The sequence below is a fragment of the Pithys albifrons genome, chromosome 16, assembly GCF_047495875.1.
Source record: "Pithys albifrons albifrons isolate INPA30051 chromosome 16, PitAlb_v1, whole genome shotgun sequence".
Lineage (NCBI taxonomy): Eukaryota > Metazoa > Chordata > Aves > Passeriformes > Thamnophilidae > Pithys > Pithys albifrons.
The window spans coordinates 8950309-8972100 of record NC_092473.1 but is presented as its reverse complement, the minus strand read 5'-3'; the positions used below and the strand labels follow the sequence as shown (position 1 = coordinate 8972100).

The 21792-nt window shown below is 42.3% G+C and overlaps 2 protein-coding genes across 2 annotated transcripts; both read left to right on the top strand.

Annotated features, from left to right (window-relative positions):
- Window positions 1-1296: 1296 nt before the first annotated feature.
- Window positions 1297-16235, top strand: TMC7 (transmembrane channel like 7). Its single transcript, XM_071571399.1, has 16 exons — window positions 1297-1401; window positions 1562-1799; window positions 4337-4485; window positions 4839-5006; window positions 5181-5266; window positions 5761-5906; window positions 6489-6636; window positions 8077-8247; window positions 9787-9944; window positions 10796-10913; window positions 11486-11583; window positions 11893-12076; window positions 12874-13004; window positions 13272-13427; window positions 14706-14784; window positions 15947-16235. The coding sequence occupies exons 1-16, from the start codon at window positions 1347-1349 to the stop codon at window positions 16004-16006; spliced, it is 2145 nt and encodes a 714-aa protein (XP_071427500.1). The 5' UTR covers window positions 1297-1346; the 3' UTR covers window positions 16007-16235.
- Window positions 16236-17251: 1016 nt separating this feature from the next.
- COQ7 (coenzyme Q7, hydroxylase) lies at window positions 17252-21149 on the top strand. Its single transcript, XM_071571001.1, has 6 exons — window positions 17252-17343; window positions 17478-17656; window positions 18073-18187; window positions 18293-18432; window positions 19821-19889; window positions 20570-21149. Exons 1-6 carry the CDS (start codon window positions 17268-17270, stop codon window positions 20645-20647), a joined length of 657 nt encoding a protein of 218 aa, XP_071427102.1. The 5' UTR covers window positions 17252-17267; the 3' UTR covers window positions 20648-21149.
- The last annotated feature ends 643 nt before the right edge of the window (window positions 21150-21792 follow it).

Here is a 21792-nt window from a genome sequence, read left to right as displayed (position 1 = left end):
GTAGCTAAAAAAACCCCAAACCAAAACAAAAAACAAACAACTAGTTATAAATCATAGAGTCATCAAGGTTGGAAGAAACCTTTGAGATCATCAAGTCTAATTGTCAGAGACCAACCCACCAGTGTGAAAGCAAAAACACCCACAAGGTAGATTTCTTTATTTGATTTTTTTTAGTCATTCAGTGCAATAAGGAAGTTGCTATGCTCTAATTCCATGTCTCTGTATTTCACAACAATTCGCCTTAAGATACATCTTTCACCTCTGCCAGTAACACAGATTATAAACCTGTGCATCTAAATTACTTTAGGAACTTAGAGTTTTATCAATAACACTTTATAGTTTTGCTATAACAACAGATTACCAACATAGATTCTTACTGCTAATGCAGCAATTTGAAAAATCACATGCCTGAGCTGATAACACACAGGTAACAGAAGAAACATGCTCATAAATGTCTCATTTGGTATTTTGAAACCTAATAATAGCATTTTATTTTTAAAACTATGGCAGAAAGTGGATGCAGAATGTTCAGAAAAATCTGTTTATCAGTTTAACTACTAGTATAACACAGTAAGAAATGCTAGAAATTATGGATTTTTTCCCCGTCGTGCAATGCTGTTGAAACTAGTGGAGGTTTCAATTTCTATTTTGTCACACATGCTGTTATTTTCACACAAAAGGCAAGAATCATTCGCAGAAATAAATCTCACTGAGATGTTTACTACAAGCCAACACAAAACACCCCCTCACTCTGATGAAAAAGAGTTCCAGGATCTACGGACTTTGCTTGCTCCAGTTTATACTAAGCTTTCAAACTCAATGGTAAAGTTGTGTTGATTTTTCTGCATCCCGTGCCACCGGATCCAGTCACTCAGAAAGAGCTGAGAGTTTGGGCTCATGACTTAATGCCAGTTGACCAAGTATCAGAGTTTGTAAGTTTTGACAGCACCCAGCACCAGCATGAGTGCTTAATAGCAACAGAAAATATTGAAACAAAGCCACTTTGCAAGTCAGACGTCGGTGAGAGATGCCCAGCAGGCAGAACACCCGCAGCCCCGCACCTGGGGTGCGTGAGCCTCGCCTCACTTCAGCGAAGAGGGTGAGCTGCTGGTGTATCCTATAATATATGTATTCGTAGACCCTGAGTTTTAAAACAACCCTGGGTAAATTGAGCAGAGAGACTGATGTACCGAAACCCGAGACCGGAGGTGCGGGCGGGGTGGCGGGGAAGGCGGCCCCGCTGGCGGCCTCGCCCCTGCTCCGGCAGCCACCGCCCCACGGCCCCGCCGCGCCCGGAAACGGCGGCACCGGCGCGGGGCTGCGGCGCTGCGGCTTCCCCCGCGGGCATGAGCGGAGTGGGGGCCGCCGCGGAGCCGCCGGGCTGGCACCGGAGCAGCGGCGGTGAGGGCGCGGGGCAGGCGGGCCGGGGGGATGGATGGATGGACGGGTGGGGTGGGACGGGACGGGACCGGAGCCGTCTCGCCCTGCTCAGCGCTGCGGGGTCCCGGTGTCCTGTTTCGGCGATCCGCGCCCCGCAGCCCCCGCTGTCTCTCCCTCTCAGGGCTGTTCTTTCCCGAGGAGCCGCACGGCGCCGCACCTGTGGATTTCCTGCAGGAGCTGCCCAGCTGCCAGTCTGCGCGGCGGCGGCGCGGCGGGACCCAGGAGCGCAGGGCGGCCCCGCAGGGACCCGCCGCGACCCGCGTGGCTGAGCCGCGGGCGCTGGAGCAGGACGGAGGCGAGCAGGCTGCGCGCCCTGCCAGGGAATATCCGCTCTGTATCGCGGAGAAGAGGAGATTAAGGTGAATCTTCACGCGTTTTTAACTTGTTTGGGTTTTGGTTTGTTTGTTTGTTTGTTTAATTGACCTTTACTAAACGCACTCCAGGTGCGCTGGAAGGCCGAAGCAAAACTGGCTTCAGCTGTGTCTGTTTCAGCTTGTGGCATGTGGTTCTAACACAAAGGTGCCCGGGTGCTCTTGGCTGGCATGAGAGAGTCGCTGACTAGGGTTAGGAGTAGGTGCAATTGGAAGAAATGAGTCAAAACTTGGGTTTTACCTGCAGCGGCCAAACGTGTTTCTCACTGGCTTCCTTTTTTTGTTTGCCTTTTTTTTTTTTTTTGTTTCAGGGGTTCGTGCTTTCAAGGGTCACTGTGGGTTATCTGCTGTTAGGCGAGTGCTGCCGCTCTTAAGTCTGCTTAGCTCTTCCAACACAATGCAGTGCGCTCTCTCTTGTGGTTCAGTACAGTTGGAAGGAAGCTTCCCAGGACCCTTTATTTTTTTCCTTTTTTTTTTTCTTTCCATATTATCTTTAAATGGCTCTTTCCTGTGTGCTGTGAGCAGCTCCTGCCCCCCTGGTGGTAACCCCCTGGAGGGAGGGATTGTTAAGAGCGTACTTTGTCCGGCCTGGTTTCTCTGCTTGTCTCATTTCTCACTGCTGGGCTGAAAGCTGCTTTGAGGAGAGAGGATGCAGGATGTGGTATTATACTGTCAGGGAACAACTGCACCTTTAAATCAAGTACCTTGTAGTTCTGGTTATGAACTAGGAGAGAGGTGAAACTGCAGTTCATGTCTGGTACTCCACAGAGAACAAGAGGGAAACAGCCTGACCCTGGAGTTATGTTTAACCCCGTAGTGTGTACACAAAAAAACAGCAGATGACTTTTCATGACAAAGAACACTTTTCATGGCAAAGAAAAGTGTTCAATACCTTAAAATTTTATTTGAAGTTGAGTATTTAAAGCTTAGTTCTTCAAGAAAAAGGAACTGGTGGGAGGAGGGGAGTTGCAATATCCTACTTGTTTATACATGTTAGCGCTGAGAAATTCTGGTGGGGCTTCTTGGCACTTCTTCAGATCAGTGCTCTGCATGTTGTGCAGCAGCTGCCAACACAAAGTGCTTGGTATAAACGTCCAGAAAGCTGAACACTCAACTTCTGTAACTCAGATGAATATGCAGCCCACGCCTCTATTTAAAATGCAAACCGAACACGGGCTGGAGTGTCTGTTTCAAACACTGCAGCCTGTAGGTTCCACAAAATGAACTCTTTTGAGAGGAGCTATATTTGCACTTAAAGACGAGATCATCTGCTGCCTGTTTGATTGTTGTGTATAGGCTTAATTTGGCCTCCTTCCAAAATGCTTATTTTACTTTCAGCTGAGAAGGATAAGGAAACTGGCAACAGCACACACCACAGTGGTGTGGCAGTGCATCACTTAGGAACTTGTGTAGGGTTGTGTACAAATCCTTTTAAAACTGAAACCTTTGTCTTCTACCCCAGCACGGTGTCCATGGATACTTAAATGCTGCCCTTCTTCAGTGGCACCAGAGGCTGGAACAGCATTTGCTCATACAAGTCCATCTTCAAGCTTTCTGGGTTTCTTAAAAGAAACAATAAAATGCAAACTCTGAGCCACTCAGAATTCTCTTTGATGCTGTTGTTGACCATGCAGAATTTTTAAAAATGCAAATGTATGCATGTAGTATGAAAATCCATAGTGAGAAGTAGGTAAAAATAACATGCAGTGGCAAGTCCTCGGTGTTTGTTTGCAGCTTGTTACTAGAACAATGCACCCCCAGGCGTAGCAAAAAATACTTTCTCAAATTCGTTGAGTTGGCACTTCCTAGTAAACTTTTCAAAAAGGTCTTAAAATCTAATAATTAAAAATTGTTTTGATGAAATTTGTTTTCAGTTATGTGCTGGAATGTGATAAAAAGTTGGAATTATAAAATCCAAATGAAATACTGAAGTGTCTGTAGTGCGCTGACTCTCTTTTTTCTTTTGTTTCCACACAACATAATTTGACATTTCATTCTGATTTTTTGATCTGTGAATTTTCTAAAAAGAAAGACATTTTCTATTTTGAACAGCTGTTTTTTTAACATTTAAACAAGAAAGATAAATGTTTTAGAGAAATTTTTAAGGGCCTCATGGTGTAAAAGCTGAGGTCAGAAGTTTCAGAAGATTTGAGGAAAGAATCTTCTCTTCCTTTTCCAGATTGTTTTAAATATGAAGTCATTAATGGGAACTTCCCTGAGATCCCATTGGGAAGTTCAGATACATATTTTTCCTATGTTGTCCTGTCGTCAATTGGATTTTTATTTTGAGAGAAAGGCAAATGTTTTTCATGAGATAACTTGCTATATTTGAGTTACGTTGATGTCGCCATTAGCAGCAGAATCAGATGGGTACAGTTTGTGGGGGGGGGCATCAGCCCCCAGCCCTGTGCTCTCCCCTGGAGGCTGCAAGCAGTCTCTATGGTTCCTGTTACATCCCTGTTACATGTAACAAAGAATTATTTCTTTATTTCTTGTGCTCAGTAACTGTATTTCTTGATTCTTAGGGACTTCCAGCAGGCTGATATAAAGTATTTATCTAGATGGAAGAAGTGGAAAAGCAGTAGCAGTAAATCATTGAAAAAAATACTCAGCGAAGCCAAGGGAGTGTCATCTTACCTGGTGCTTTGGCGACATGATATTCACAGCATTGAAGGTATTCATTGTCTGATGTGGATGTCTCCTCTTTAAAGTTGCTTCTGTTATTGGCAGTCTTACATATGCAAGTGTAGTTTCAGATACAACTACATGTGCTTAAGAAGTTAATTTTTTCCCTTATTATTGCTGAATGTAAAATCCATTATGTGATAGTAGGAAATATATTGGAGAAAATTATTATAAAGTCTAATTTCCTTTGAAATTATATTGCTAAAAGTCTGCAGTCTTTAGAACTAGCTTTAGCTATGTTTCTTCAGTTAATTCAGTGTAACTGAAATGCTAATCTGTTCATTCTGTATTTTCAATGATTTTATCATCTTAATTATTGACACATGTTCTTTTTATTCCCAGGGAGATTTGGTACTGGCATCCAGTCCTACTTCTCCTTCCTCCGTTTTCTGGTCCTGCTGAACTTTATAATTTTTATCCTGATGTTCAGTTTTGTAACTCTTCCTATAATCATTTCTAATTATGGAATATTCAACAGTACCATTGCTAAAATTTCTTCAAAGAACATAGGTAAGCATATTTATGTACAGCCGTTGTAAGATTCCCACTTTCCATCAGCTTCTCCCCTACCTCCCATAACAAAGAAATGCTTTTTAATAAGAATGTGCCGTGTTTGAATTAACTTGATCTTGCAGTTCAGTGGGCATTACCATTTCAGTGACTTTCATGACTTTCTTTTGACAGAATATAACTGCACAATTTATGAACCCAGTGGTAATGAGGGACTTGTTTACTTCTATACTTACCTCCAAGATTTGCTCAGTGGCACTGTAAGTAATTAGATTTTGGTTTTAATGTGAAAACGTTTCACTTGTGGAATGAAACTTTGATAATTTTGTAAAATGATAAGGCATATGCACCACTGGGCTAAATTAGCCTTTATTCTTTAGCTCTGAGAAGGGGAGTTTTCAAACTGACATTACTCAGCAACCACAAGGCCTGGCTGCCCACGTGCTGCAGCCTGTCCTGTCCTCCCCAGCTGCTAAACCCTTATTATTCTGCAGTACACTGCCTATTGTGCTCTCTGTGTAGGGTGCCAGTGTTGTGTCCTAGAGCTCTTTGACTGGAGAGGGGAGGGACTTTATGTAGCATCTGCATTACAGTTTGGTAGAGGCCATGGCACTATTTAGGAGCTACAGACTGTTGCAGCTCGCTGGGGGTCCCAGTTTTAAATTTACAAAATAACTGCTTAATGGCAGGGTGGATTTAACAGGGCAGTTGCTGCTGCTGTTACAAATTCTGTTTCAAATTCATGTTTTCCCAGGGTATCCTTGAAGTGACAAGTCTGTTTTATGGCTATTACACAATAGATACTGTATGGATCAGTATCATGAGATACAACTTGCCCCTGGCATACCTGCTGGCTACATTTGCCTACCTTGCATTAAGTCTCCTCTGGATAATAAAAAGGTAAAGATGTTGGTGTTGTTTATTTACCTGTTGCACAGTTTATGTTGTATTCCTGCTTGAAGGGAACATACTGCATTCTAGAACTGTTTTATATGGAAATGGAGAATCTTCTGCTTGAGGATGCAGAGCCACAGTAGCTTCTGTGCTAGGGAAATGAAGCCAGAAAAAAAAAAGTTAAAAAAATCAAAGTATCAGTTTTTCATATGTACACATACCTATAAAAAAAGGCCCTCAACTACACAGCAGTTGTTGGAGAAATTTCTTCTGGGGTTTTTGGTTTGGGTTTGCATGATCTCAGTTTCCTGAGCCAGCTCTTTGCAGTGTCAGAGAAGCCCTGGGTGATGTGACAGGGTGTGTGGTTGTGGTTGTGTGCAGGCAGGAGTCACCTGGGCTTGTCAGGTTCAGCTGCTGCAGAACCTCTCCCTGAAGCTTCCCAGAGACTCTCTGATGCAAAGCAAATGCAGTAGTTTGCTCGTAGAGGGGGTCATTTAGTCTTTGATCAACCAACTTGCTTATGTGTACTTTTTTCTGTGGATAAAATATGTCTTACTGTAAATTAAATAAAGTTGCATTTTTCTCTAGGTCTGTGGGAGGATTTAAGCAGAACTTAGTGCATGATGCAGATCCATTTCAGAGTTACTGTAACAAAGTCTTTGCAGGCTGGGACTTCTGCATTACAGATCCAAATGCAGCACAGCTAAAACATCGTAGCTTGCAATATGAGCTCCAGGTGAGTAACTTTCATCTTGCTGTGATTACGGTTTCTTATGGCTTAGATGGCTGAAAAAGAGAGGTGTGTAATTTTGCAGGTCGTGGAATAAGGTTAATGAGGGTTGAAGTAGTTTGTTTTGGGGGCAGGGCAGCCCACATCCTCTTGCATGCTTTCTGGGTAGGTGGCATTGGGGTTATTGGCCCTTCCCCAGCCACTGGGGACTGAGGCTAACCTGTTAGCTGCTTGTCTTATCTGGCTCTTCCTCACACTCCAGTCCTGCTTCCTGTGTTAGTTTCTACATAATCCAACAGGAAAGGCTGTCCCAGCTGCAGGAAAAACCCTGGTACTGTCAGGAATCAGTTTGAGTATTCTGGGTTTTAGCTCTGCAGTGTACTAGGCAGTAGTTTGAAGAGGAATAAAATTCAGATGGTACTATTCATACAATTTGAGAGTGTTGTAGCAATAAGAAGACACGGAAAGATTTTCACTAGCTCCCTCTGGCACACATGCACACACAAAATGCTGATGCAGCTATAGATTTTCCAGATCGTAACGCTCTGAAAAAATAGAGTCTGAAAGGCTTTTTTGGGAAACAAGTATCTTCTTATTGCTCCCTGTACACTCACAGCAGAGTTTTGTGTAGTGAAACAATTACCTTTGTGAAGATACTTCCAACTTCAAACCACAAAGCAGTAATTACAGATTTCATAAATTACAGTGAGTTGCTTTCTGCTTTATTAAGTTAACAGCCATCTTTTCTCGTCATATAACCAGAGCCTCCTTTACTTATCACACTTTCGCCTCTAAAACTCACATCTTAGAAGAACTTACCCCTTAATATTACTGTTTGATGGAAATAAGCCCTCAGGAAATACCTCGATAATGTGTGGGTCTGGCCTGTTTAAATTGCCTTCATGGGCAATCTGTATTTTCATGGCAGCTAAAGTGAAATATATCAAGTTTTCATGACAAGCTGCTCCAGACTGTACTTCCTTCTCTCTGTGCTATCCCCCACTTTTCCTTCACAAAGAGTAGGAGAGAGGGAAGTTTGAGCCATAGCAGTGGGGATTGGTTACTTACTTGTGGACATAACCAGATGGGTGTGCTGACTTACCCATTTCAGAGTTTAGTGTCAAGCTATCTGAGATCAATGTGCCACAACAAACAGGCAAACTGTCTGTCTGTCATGGAGGAAATATGTTAAAGATAAGAGGATTGCAAGACACTTGTCTTTGGCTGCAGGGCCCTCACTGTGAGGAGGTGAGCCCACAGGGATTTCCATTCCCGTGTGGACCTGTTGGTGTCAATGAAAAGGCACCCTCAGTTCTGTGTGCTTGGGCAGGCAGTGACTCTCCCAGAACATGTGATGGATTTGCACATCCCAGAGGTAGAAGATGTGGTGTCCAGTGTTGTGTGCTGCACCAGAAAACTGCATCTCTTTTTATCTTCTGTTTGTAGATGGACTTGGAGGAAGAAAGACTGAAGCAAAAAATAGCTGACAGGACAATAAAAGAAAAGCTACGCATCTACTCCCTGAGAATATTTATAAATATAATTGTCATTGCTGTTTTATCAGGATGTTTTTACTCTATTTACAGAGTAACTGTCTTCTCTCAAGAAAAGTCCAACGTGAGTATCAGAAATGACACTAGGACAGATTCAATTTAGGCTGGTGATTACAGCAAGAGGAACTATTGTGAAAGAGTCAAGTATCTTAATATAGCACCTTTTGTGCAAGGGGTCTGAAAATGCTTCATAAAGACAATTTTTTTTAGTAGGAGAGAGCAGGAAAGATCAAGAACCATGTGCAAAAAACCCCAAACAAACCAATCCAAAACCCACTAGTGTTTCCCCTGGCTGCAGAGGCTTTGGTGTCAAGTGCCTTGGACCTAATGCAGCTGACAAGAAGAGCAGCCCTTGCTACCATTCCCTTGTAACTGTGCTCACCTCAGTGTGACCTGCTGGGTCTGGGCAGTGAACTGGCTGAGAAAACTGAACTAGTTAAAGCCAACTTCACTGTGATCAGATTCACATGATCTGGTTCACTGCTCAACTGCAAAAATGCACTGCAAGGGAAGGCAGAGGAAAGATTGTGATCTGTATTGTGACTTGAATTACCGCTATGTGGGGAAACAGGAAGGCTTTGAAGACAGAGCAGTTTTCAAAAGCAAAGGTTCTTGCATCAGTAGTGGAAGGAACCAGGTTGGGTGGGGTTGTTCACTCCTGGCAGAACAAGCAGATGAGGAGAGTGGTTCAGAAGCAGAATAAGAGCAGACAACAGCTGTGACAGTTACGCAGCACTAATTGACTTCTCTATAGGACCCCAGGGTTCAGTTAGCCCTGTAGAAATGGGGACTGTACTTTTTCTCTCCCCTATGTTAGTTCCTGATATGATGGGCCTGGCAGGGCATGGAGAAAGTTACGTTCAGGGTGGACCTAACCCTTAACTCTTGTAAATTCAAGGCCTGCAGAGCCAGAAGCAGGAAATGGGGACTAACTAAATGTGTCAGAGATATTGTTTGAGAGCAGAGAATAGGACAACACAACACTGAATAACTCAAAAAACGGCTTCACTTACTGTGGGCTTTATGTATAAGGGTCAAAATCTTGACCTTGCCTAAATGAGCAGGTAGAGGAGTTGGTCAGGATGGTAGGAAGGTCAGGGGAGCTGCTTGGCACCAGTGAGAATGCCTTGAAAAGTGTCTGCACTTTGGGTAGATGTAACACCTGGTAGCCTTGGTGCTGGTTAGCAATGTAATCAGACACACACCGTGGTGAGATGAACCTCTTCACACAACAGCTTTGGGGAAGCACAGAAATACTCTTACCTGGAGGTGGAAGGAGCTACTGCTCAAGGGAGCAGAAGAAAGCAAGGGTGTGTAGCAGCAAATTGCAGTGATAGTAATGACCAGGCTTGCAGTATATAAAATAGAGATTTGTTTTCCATGAAACTTGCTTGTATAGAGGTATTCAGAATCAGACAAGTTTGCCATTCATGTTATGCCTGATTTCTACTGCCCAATGCAAATGTGGGTGGAGGATGAAGACAGAGTAAAAGATGCTACCTGAATCCTGGACAAGAGAGGCTGGTGGGTGTCTGGAGAGAGCATGATGTCAGGAAGGTGTGTTTCTCTAAGTATTATCTTTCTCTCATCTCTTTTTGTGCAGGACATCAGCAACCTGAACTTTCAGGCTAGTCTCTTAGTGCAATATTTGCCTTCAATCGTGATCACATTGGCCAATTTCATTGGTCCTCAGATCTTCTCATTTCTGATCAGATTTGAAGATTATTTACCGGCCTTTGAAATCATACTGACACTCATGAGGTAAAGGTGTTTTTATTGTGGCTTTGGATGTTTCAACAACTTGGTAGGTTATATGTGTTATAAACATTGAAATATCAAGAAGCAGAGCAGCTGGTGATGGGAACCAAGCAGGCATTGTTTGGCTAATGTTTAGCTGGAAACTTTACATCTGGGAACAATCTGTTCTGATGACAGTGCAGTGCAATCACCTCAGTGGCCAAGTTTTTCTCTCAGTCCTATTCAGCTGTGTAGTCTGGACATCTTCAACAACCTGAGTAGTCAGTAAAGAATTTGTGGCTGCAGAGCTGTGGATTCACACTGCTTTGTGCAGCAAATGTGTGTGTACAGCAGTGACTGATGCACAGTTTTGCTCAAGGCAGAAGTTAAAAATTTTGGGGTAAATGATACTTCAGTGTGAGAGCATGAAGAACTGGTGTTTGGCAGCTTGAGGCAGTAAGATCTGGATTGAAGGATCTGAACTCTTTCTGTCCTTTATATTTCTGATTTGGCTAAGTGCCTTGGAAGGCCTGAAGCTACATGAGAGGGAAATACTGCACTCAGAATTGTCACCTAGCCTCTCAAATTGCACTTGAGAGCATTGCAGCCCATTGCAGCATGAAGATCTGCAGCTGAAATGACTGATCTGGTAACCATATTGGAAAAAGAAACAAAGGACTAAATCTGGGAAAGTGAAAAGCAATTTAGCTTACTACTAAGGAAAGAAATGTGCTGATTATCTGTCTGGCTGTTCTGTCAAAGCTCTGCAAGATCCTTTTGTGTTTCAGGGCTTCCTTGGATTCCCATGCCAGGTGAGCCAAGTGTTAGCATGGCTATTTTTTAGCAGGTTTGGAATTAGGTTTTGCCTTTTCCAGGTGCGTCTTCCTACGCTTGGCCAATATTGCTGTTCTCTTGTTCTCTCTGTGGAGTCAGATCTCCGACTGTGCCGCTGACAAGTGTGAGCCCTGTGGATACAATTACAAACTCTATCCTGTAAGCAGATTTATCTTGGTCTTTAATCATCTAAACTCGTGAACAGAGATTTGTTTTCCATGAGAGTTGCTTGTCTAGAGCTATTCAGTATCTGCCCTGGGGTTGCTGTTACACCTGGTGCTGGTTCTCACTGCTCAGTGAAAATCAGTACAGTTGTTACAGGTAGTTTTTTGTTTGTCTAAAACTCGGGATTAGTTCAGTGGCAGGTGATCCTTTAGCGAAGACTTTCTGCCTGCCATGAGGATTGTTTTAGGTAACTGTTTTGGAGACAGTTGAGCTACTGCCTTTTGCTCCAATAAGGCAAATGGGTTTTTCTCAAAAAAACCAAAACAACAAAAAACACACACAAAAAATAACCAACCACCAAAACCAAACAAAACCCACCAAAACAAAAAAGTGAAAACCTGGGCATGGGAGCTCTGAAACACTTAAATATTTTAGAAATGGGAGTTGTTGTACAATTTGAATTTTATGGTGTTAACTGAGACACTTGTTGCTTTAGTGATGCACAGATTTATTTTTCACTTGTTATTTAGACTGATAATCTTGTTTTTCTTGACTTGTTTTTATAGTGCTGGGAGTCTGATGTTGGACAAGAAATGTATAAACTGATGATATTTGATTTTATTATAATTCTGGCTTTCACCCTGTTTATGGACTTTCCTAGAAAGTAAGTAGCTCTGCTTTTTGAGCATATTTTGCAAATGACATATGAAACCCATTTTCTTTTTTCTGTTCTTAATTTCTCATATTTCTAACTAGGTTACCAGTTTTAAAATAAACATATTTCTGGTGGTTTGAGCACTTGTTTGTTATTCAGATGGCTGTGTAGTTTTTGATACTTGAGACTTTTTTCTTCAGACATTTTCTGTTATGTTGTCTAATGCTGAAATGATAAATTCTGTGGGTTTCAAATGTGTTAGAATTCATCTAAGCACTATAACTTCAATTTAGGACTAATGATATTCCTTGGTTTTAGGTTATTAGTTACTCATTGCTCCTGCAAGGCAATTCAGTGGTGGGGATTGCAGGAATTTAGCATTTCTGACAACGTCCTTGAAATCATTTATGGGCAGACTATTTGCTGGATTGGAACCTTCTTTTCACCAATTCTCCCTGCAATAGCAACTGTAAAATACTTCATCATCTTTTACATTAAAAAGGTAATGAATATGTATGGGTAACAAAGGAAACTGAGCACATCTCTCTGGTTGTTGTAATGTAGGTATGCAGGTGATCTAAAACAATCAAAAAACCCTAAAAACACCCCTGGACACACTGTACTGGAATGAGGCAATGGTATTGCATTTTCTGTAGGTTTTGTGCTTTTAAGAGAAGGTAGAATTTTGCTTTGAAATCAAGCCAAGCCACATTTCAATTACAACCTCTTCAATTGTTTGGGTTTTTTTTAAAAAAATCATCTTATGTACTAAAGCTACTTTAAAACAATTTCCTGCCATAACCTATTTATCAGCAACACAGCTTAGAACCTGGATAAAATTTTGCAAAACTGCTAAAAATTCAGAAGCAAAATGGAAAATCCCAGCTGGGTTGAATGTTGTGTGATTTCTGCCTGTCAGAAGCTTTGCTGTGACCACACAGCTCCTTCTGTGTGTCAAACTCTTACTGATACTTCAGTACTTACAAGAGGGGATGTATCCAGTGAAGCTGTGGCAGAACAACAGCAGTGCAAGGGATCACACACCAAATGACTCTGTCAGTTGACTCTGCAAGTGCATGAGTTCCTCTGGACCAAATTCTTACCCAAAATAGGACACTTAGACCAAAATGTAAGGCATTCTGGTCCTAACCCTTGTCAGCTCATGTGCATCAAAGGAGGGTGGTTGTGTGGTGGCTGATAGCATGTTTGAGAATGGAAAATTCAGCTGCTGGGGAAAATATACTTGGATGTATGGATATAAATGGACTGATAACTGCCTTGCTCACTTTACCTCCTCAGATGAGTTTGATACACACACGTAAACCTGCAGATAAGCCTATCAGGGCATCAAGTTCCAACTTTTTCTTCTTGGTAGTGCTGCTGATTGGGCTCATCCTGGCTTTTATTCCTGTGGGAGTCAGCATAGCAAGGTCAGTGACAGTTTAACATCTGTGAAGTTGACACTTGTTCTGAAGTTGTCAGTTCCATAAAGGCAGGCACACAACTGTAGAATGATTAATTGGAATAAAATGTATAGTGTATAATACATCAAATTATAACTTAGTTCATATAAACAAAAACTACAGTTTTAGAGACACAGGACACTTTCACCCCATTGGTAAAATGGTGCTGGGCTTGTGTTGGATTATGTTGTCTTTACGTTTTGGTGTAACATCATCCTTCTGCTTCTTTGGCAGTATCCCCTCCTCCAAGGCATGTGGGCCATTCAGGAATTTTAACACTTCATGGCAAGTTGTTCCAGACACAATACTTGGGTTTCCAAGAGGTCTGCAGCAGGTCCTGTTTGGCATGGCATCAGAAGCCTTTGCTGTGCCTTTTTTTATAGTCATTTGGTGAGTGCTGTGGAGACTGACTCAGACAGTTTCAATTCCCTCCTTACTGAACTAACACCAAACATCTATTGAAGCAGATTTTTCATCTGCAGTCAAAAGCATCAAAGCCCATATGAATCCTCAGCCCTTATGTCTTTGTCCATGTGTTTGCACTCATTAGCTTTATTCCATTTCCTCTCACATGTCCCATATCCAACAGTGTCCTTCTCAAAAATGTTAACTCTGAATCCTCCCCAGTTAGTGTTGTAAGCTCTGAGATCACAATTCCTATCCACAAACCTTGGTTTAAAAAACCCCAAACCATTATACAAAACTGTCACAATAGTGATTGTGTAAGATAAAATTCAGTATAGAATCATATAATTTTTAAGGTTGGAGGTCACCTGTAGAGAGCATATAATCCAACCCTCCTATTCAAAACAGGGCCAAGTAGAGCAGGTATTCCAGTACAAAGTTTTTTTTCTTATGTTTAAATGGAAATAGTTTCATTTCAGTTTCACTGCACTGTTTACAAATTTTGAAGCCTTCTTAGCTGATGCTTTCTACAACTTCTACATTTGAGAAACCAGGCAGTTTCAGACTCCACGTAGCCCTTTCTTCCATAGCACATGTTTATGTGTTCTCCTGAACTGAACCTGTTATTACATACCTAGGAAATCTCAAGGCCTCTTTTTTTTTGTTTTTCTTTTCTTTTTTTCACTTTATCATAAAGCTGGTGTAAAAGGTGAAGGATAACTGGAATTATTACCCTTGGAAAAGAAAATACATTATTTATATAGGTATTTCTGGTTCTTGTTTCTAATGCACTGTGGATAATCCAAGTCCCAGGTTACACTGGGGTATGTGCTATAAGGAATGGCTGCCATGCTGACCTGTGGCTGCCACCAGAGTTAGAAACCCCAATGAGAGCAGAGTTACTCCAGTGAAGCCTCATTAAATTTAATTTCTGAGGAACAACCTCCCCATACATACACTTAGAGCAGGGCAGGAACTGGCAGTCTAGACAGAGCTGTCAAAATGCAGCCTGTAACATCTGTGTTGTGCCTCTCTGTCCCCTGGTACTCCCTACCACAGGCCCTGCCTTCTGGCAGCACAAATATCTCAGCAGATGTTCTTGTGCAATGCCCAACCTACCCCAGCAGAATTAAATGCTTCTTTATTCCAACAGTTTCTCATCTGAGCAAACAAACTGACCATTCCTCTACCCTGTAACAGCCTTTTTGTGACTGATTTTGTTTTGCATGATGTGAACATATCATCTTTCTTTGTTGTTTGCAGCCTCATTATGTTCTATTTTATGGCCTTGGCTGGAGCACACAAACGAGTGGTTGAGCAGCTGAGAGAACAACTGGTTTTGGTAAGATTTGACTCACTTTACTGACGCAACAAAGAGAACTTCAGAGACAGAGAAACAAGGCATGCAGAGAACAGCAGTTTTCGCAGTCTCCTGGATATGTGGTGTTTGCACAGGCAGTGAAGAATGTTTTACAAATTACACAGGAAAAATAACTGAAGATTTATGGTATTTCTCAGAGGAATTGGTTTTCTTGGATATCAGCTGCAGCAAGGTCTGGTTATGTCAGGCAACACCCATGCAAGAGATGTGCCTCTGAGAAGCTGTGACCCTGTTTTTCATCTCCTGCCTTGCTTAAATCCACCCATCTGTGTGGGGTTTTTCTGCTAAATGAGAACGTGAATCTTGTGCTTCCTGTCCCCTCCACCATCTTGCACAACCCCCACTTCTATTTCCTTCTCTGCCCTCACAAACAGGCACCCAACTCCATCCCCTTCCCTCCAGGCCTGTATTTCTACTGCATCGTGTCTGGTCTTGCTCCTGAGTGCAGGTCCCAGCACCTCTTGAGCAGGTACTGAAAGAGGAACAAGTCACTGCTCACCAGGCCTTTGGAGAAGGCAGCCAGGGCAGAAATGCTGCTTTGTGGTCATCAAAAGCCACCGCCAGGTTTGGCAGGACTTGTGTGGTCTGACAAACTGCTCGAGTCAGGACCCAGCCTCACTGAGACTTCTCACTTTCTTAGGAAATAAATAGCCCATTTCTTGGTAATGCTTCTTTTACATACAGCATTTAACAATCCCTTTGGAGGAAAAAAACCTACAAGGAAGAGATTTTTGAGGAGCATGGCATTTAGGAACAACAGATTTCCTGCTTTTTGAATGGTTTGCAAATCAGTTGGGAATTCTGGAAATTCTTGTGTGCTTTTTATGTTTGTTTGCTTTGTTGTTAGACTTCTTGGAAGTAGGGTTTAAATTTTTAGGTGTGTGAGATGTTTATACCAGGCTCAATGCAGAACTGTTAAGGTGTGACATAATGTGAGATAAACCAAGTAAAGACTATTGTAAACTTAAAATTGTTCAGGCAGTTGACAGTGTGCTGGGAGCCACTAACAAAGGTACAGTGTAGTGAGTCAACCTATTTATTTCTAATAAAGAAAAGAGCTGTTCATAGAGAGCTTGTATTAATACTGTTCATGTAGATCATGCTTTTCATTCTGTCTTTCCAGGAGAGTCGTGACAAGATGTTCCTAATCCGAAAGATAACAGAAGCTCAGAGGCATCCTTGAAAACCATGAAAGCCAGAAGAACTTGACTTCCTGAAACTCCAGAACCACAAGATAAAGAGTAGAAGCATCTGCAGCACAAAAGAATTGAGCAGCTGACTGGCATTGCAATCTGTGTGGTTGTGGTCTTAGTCTTGATTAAGCCACTAGGCTTAAAGCTTCCAAAACTGGAAATTCAGCTAATTTATACTGTGTCAGACCCATTCAAAAAATCAACATTTTATTGCTGCTACAGTTTCAGGATTGTTGGGATTTTTTAAGTCCTTGTTTTTATGAGGAGTTTGGGTAAAACGTGATCATAACAGAAACTCTTTTGTACTTTGTACTGTTTTTACAAATTATGATCTCAGAATCACGAGGGAGGGGAAAGGTACAGTTTTACATGTTCCAACTCACTTCTCTTTTTAAAACCAAAGCTAAAGAAAGATGCATGCAAGTGTTTTGAAGTGGTGCATAGGAGAGGGAAATACAGCAAATGCGTCTGAAATTAGTTTTCTAAACATTTTTAGAGTTGAGGCCTTTATATTTATTTTGCTCTGGAGTACCAAGTGCAGTTGAACGTCACAAAATGGTTCAGAGACAACAAGCTGATAAAAGAGCTCTGAATAAACACTGGGGGGTGGGAAGAGACCAGCAGGCACAGCACTGCTCAGGCACCACCTACTGTGCACGGGCCTTTTTTTTTCCTTTTTAACATTTTAGAGCATTATTTATTCCTGTGTGAAAATCTTGACTACTGTTCTTTTTACTCTAAAATGTGCATATTTAAAAGTTATTGGTTGGCAATACTTTGTGTCAGTGCCCCTGACCTTCACGTTTCTTCTCCCTTACCTGGACTGCTGAGCTGTGCGAGTCGGAGCAGCGCGTCCCTGTGGGCTACTCACACATTCCTTTATTTAAAGATTTTCTATACAGAAGCACATCACGTTCCTTGAGATCTGCTCTGCAGTTAATATGAGACACTCTCCTGTTTAGAGAAGCTTCGGGATGTTGTCCGCCCTCATTCTAAAGGTCCAATAAATGGTATTTTTGTACCGAGGTGTGACGTTTCCCGGTGCTGCCTCCGCGACCTCCGCGCTGCGCCTGCGCCTCCCGCCTCGGCCGCCAGGGGCGGGAACGCGAGCCCCGCCCCCGTTCCCATGGCAACCGAGGACGCCGGCTCTGACTGACAGCTGCACTGTCCAATCAAATGCCGCCGAGAAGCCAATTGGAGCCGTGATAGGGCAGGAGGCCGGCGCGCGCCGATGACGTCGGTCTGAGCGCGATGGCGGTGGCCGCGGCCGCGGCCCCAGCGGTGCGGTTCGTTCTGGGTCGGCGCCGGCCCCTCCGCTGCGGGCCGGGTACGGGCGCGGCTCCGCTCTCTGCTTACTCCTCGCACTGCCGCTCCGAGCCGCTTCAGGCCGCCCGAAGCCGTGGGGGGCAGCGCCTCGGCCGGACGGCGGCGGGGCTCGCGTCACCTTTGTCTCTCCGGCAGGTCTGCGGCCTCTGCCCGCCCTCAGGCTGTGCAGCACGCGGGTGCCTCTGGAGGGCATCAACAAGGCCGTCGTAGACCGCATCATCCGCGTGGACCACGCCGGGGAGTACGGCGCGAACCGCATCTATGCGGGGCAGATGGCCGTGCTGGGCAGGTCGAGCGTGGGGCCCGTTATCCAGGTTAGGGGGCCTGGGGCCGAGCGCTGCGGTTGTTTAATTTGCATCTGATTAACGGCGAAGGGATGAAGGCGAAAGGTTGTAGCTTTCACGTTAAGGTCTTTATCTGAGCACTTCCAGACGCGTGGGTTTGTAAAGAGCGGTGGGATTACTCGGTAAGGAAGTTGCCAGTACTGCAATTACTGTAGTGGTGTCCTCTTTTGCAAATGTTTTTATGTTGCCTTTTTATAACTGTCCTCATCTTGCCTTTTCTTAGTGATCTGCATCTGCCTTTCTTCACCTTTTTTTCTGTTCGAGTGGTACCTCAGCTGTCACACTGTGTGTGGCCTGAGCTGTTTCACTTTTTTTGTGTTTATTTTTTATTGGAAATGTTTAACTTTTGTGGTGTTGTACTTCACTGTGATTTGGCTCTTTTGCAGCATATGTGGAATCAGGAAAAAGACCACCTGAAGAAGTTCAATGAGCTCATGGTTGCTTACAGAGTTCGACCTACTGTTTTATTGCCTTTCTGGAACGTAGCAGGTTTTGTTTTAGGTGAGTTTGTATTGTTATTATTGTTTTGTGAAGTTTACAAACGTGTAGAGTGTTTGTGTTGCTTCAGATTTCATTGTATTAATATGTTTGGTACCACAACCACAGGGGCTGGAAGTGCTTTGCTTGGAAAGAAAGGTGCAATGGCTTGCACAGTGGCAGTGGAAGAGAGTATAACAGAGCACTACAACAACCAGATCCGCACTCTGATAGAAGAAGATCCAGAAAAATATGAAGAACTGTTGCGGGTATTTAACTGACTTAAAAAGTAGTTCAGCAAACTCATTGAATTACCTAATGTGACTTTAGTCTTTTAAAAATAACATGCTCATAGAATTTGCAGTAGATCTTTTTGTTCTGTCACAATGCTGAAGTCAGCAGAAACTTTTAATATAAAAGGCTGGTTTTTCCTTCAGCAGCACTAAATTGATCAAGCATCAAAATTAAAATGTGTGTTGGATTATCTTCAGTATCTTTCAGTAATTCAACACTTCCCTTTTGAGTGGGAGAATTCTGCTTTAAGTGTGATTAACTTTAATTGAAAGGAAGGGTCCAGAGGGGAAACAAAAGGAGGAAATATGATTGCACAGTAGATTAGTTGCCCTCCTCTGGACACATCCAAGTACCTTCATATCCTCCTTAAACTGCAGGGCCCAGAGCTGCACACAGTGCCCAGGTGAGGTCACAGCAACACTGTGGACAGTGGGACAATCCCCTTTCTGCCCAGCAGCTCATGCTGTGTTTGATGCACCCCAGGGTGTGAAAAAATAATTTCCCAAGCACTTTAGGCATCAAACTGGGACACATTCCTGTAGGGTGTTTGTGAGAGACTGACTTTTTTTCCATGTGCAGCACATGGAGCCTGTTCATTTCCAGCCTTGCTGACTATCAGTATGTTCAGCTGTGCATAGTTTAGCTTGTAGCAAAATCTGATTACTGCAAATGTGCCCTCTTGGCACAGAAATAAAGGCAGAAGTAACCCAGATTGTGCTGACATAGCCCAAGGGAAGTACCACCCCTGAAAATAAAGATGTAATGAAATAAATTGAGAGGGCAGAAAATAAAGAGAAAAGGCTAAGCAGTGAATTTATTCACAGTGTCACTGTGAGAAGAATTAGTGAGGGAACCAAAAGTGATGCAAAGCTCTTGGGTAGGGACAGTGCCCAGAGGTCTGTGAATGCTGAGAACTTCATCAAACAATCCTGGTTGTCTGCAGGCATCTCAGGAGGAACTCCTTTAAATGTTTTGGCCCCAGTTGAACAACTAGAAGAGAAAAAAAAGAGTCCTTTATGCTAAAATGGACAAAAGCCCAGTTGGCTTGTGGGGTAATACCCTTACTGATTGGGAAATTGTCAGAATAATGTGTGTGTGAAACTAATCAGTGTTACAAGGGTATTTTGAAACAGCAAAAAAGATAGTTATAAAGTAAACAGCAGCTTGGCCTTAAAAGACCTTTCTGGAGAATACTAAAAGAACATTAGGTTTGGGAAATGCTGTAAAGAATTCCTTTCTTTGTGAATTAGAGATTTAAATCCTCGAGAAGATGCACAAAGTGGTCAACAGCAGGTAGTTCTGTGTACCAGCTGCCTTGGATTGTCTGCAAAGGAGACTTGCTAATTGCCCCCTATTTTTGCAGGTAATAAAGCAATTTCGGGATGAGGAACTGGAGCACCATGACATTGGGATAGAGCACGATGCAGAAGCAGTGAGTACAATGTTGACTAATTGGTGCTGTCAGGATGTGGATGTGCTACTCTCACCTTCCTTACCTAATGACTGGGATGTGGTTCTTTATTTGAGAAACAGAGAGAAAAGGCGCTTGTTGTTCTTTCCCAAAGATCCATATCAGAAAGCCCTGCATGTTACAGCTTTCATTTTTCTAGAACAGAACTGAGTCTGTTGGAACTCATGTCAAGCATTGGATTGTGTTTTCCTGACAGGTGTCCTCTGCAAAATGTAAATTTTTATTTTAATTTAAGTTTAGGTTAAATACTGTTGAAGGTAAGGCTAATAAGTGCTATCCATACAGCTGGGAACTTGGGGCATCATCTTGGTAGATGAACACAACCCTGTTAGGAAGTGTGAAATACTGAAATATATTCTGTGCTCCCTGGAATAATATATGAGGAACGGGTGACTTCTCTGGGTTTTTTTCTCCTGACTTACATTTTTGGAGAAATAGAAGTACTCTGCAATGTTGATAGATTTTAATTTAGTTTTCTCTATGGTCAATTAAACTACAAATACAGGTGGGATTTTTGTGTATGTTTGTGTTTTTACTTTGATTTGTCTTTTGTTTTTTTATAATGCTTCATATTCCTTATCACAATCTAGTTCAAGCAAAACACTTCAGTAGATGTATTTAATCTTTTATTCTTTTTTCAGACACCAGTTTACTCTGTTTTGAAGACAGCCATACAACTTGGATGCAAAGCTGCAATATTTTTATCAGAAAGAATTTAGTGATGTTTTCCATAACAGTTGTGGCAATAAACTGGGACACAAGTGCATGGAAATGGTGGAATACCAAGAGCTGTTCCTCAGCCTTTTAAAATTTTCTGCACTTACGCACTTGATTCAACCATCCTTTGCCACATTGAGCACCCATTTAAAAAGTATCTGTATTAAAGTCTGTCGAGCTAAATGTGAATAAAGATGGCAGAAGTGGGTCTGTATGAACCAAACCTCCCTATTCAGAGACTGATCACAAGGTGGCAGCAAAATATATATATATACAATGTGTGTGTATGACACACACACATAAAAATGATAAATACATTCTCTGTTGCCTTCAAATTTATGTATACTTGAAATAAGCTGAAGCTCATCAGCTAATTTTGAAATGATTAATACTGATGAACTAGAATATTTTTTATTTCTGTTTTCAGAGTAAGTGAACTACTAGCAAGTATTTATTTTCAATCTGTCTTGAATAAAGATTGCTCTTATAAGACCAAGAAACAAAGTAGAATTTTATTTCCTTTGGTACTTTTTGTTGTGGTGGAGCAGGATTTGGTCCTATACTGGAGCAGCAGATTTCTGCCCATCCATTAAAATGTGGGTGGGCTGTTCCTCTGCCACTTCCAATGGCTATGCATTTCCCTGCTCACTGGCAGTTTACTCTTTTTTGTTGTTGTTTTACATAGAAAATGGAGCTGGTTTTCATTTTTTTCATTAAAAACTGACTTTTAAAAAAAATCTACCTGTTTTATCTTTTAAAAGACTAAAAAAAGTGGTAGAAGATTACAAAACAACTAGACATGCTCAGTGCTGTACAGAACTATTGTACAGCTGCAGCAAGGCTGTAGTTACTTTTTTGATGTTATTTTGAGGCAGGACTGAGCGAACTAATAACTAAGCCATCCCAGCAGGGGTTAATGGCAGGCAGAGACCAAAGTATATAGCTTATACAAGTCTGTTATCATAGTGATTCTCAGTGAACTCTGGTCATGTTGACAGAGGAAAGCAGCTTGGATCAGACAGAAAGGCTATGAAATGCTGCATTTTCAAAACAGGGAGTGTGGAAGATGACAGGGCTTCCCTGTGCCTTTGAGTTTTGTGGCTTCCTTGTAAACCCTTAAACTACACATGTAATTTGGGCTTTGTAA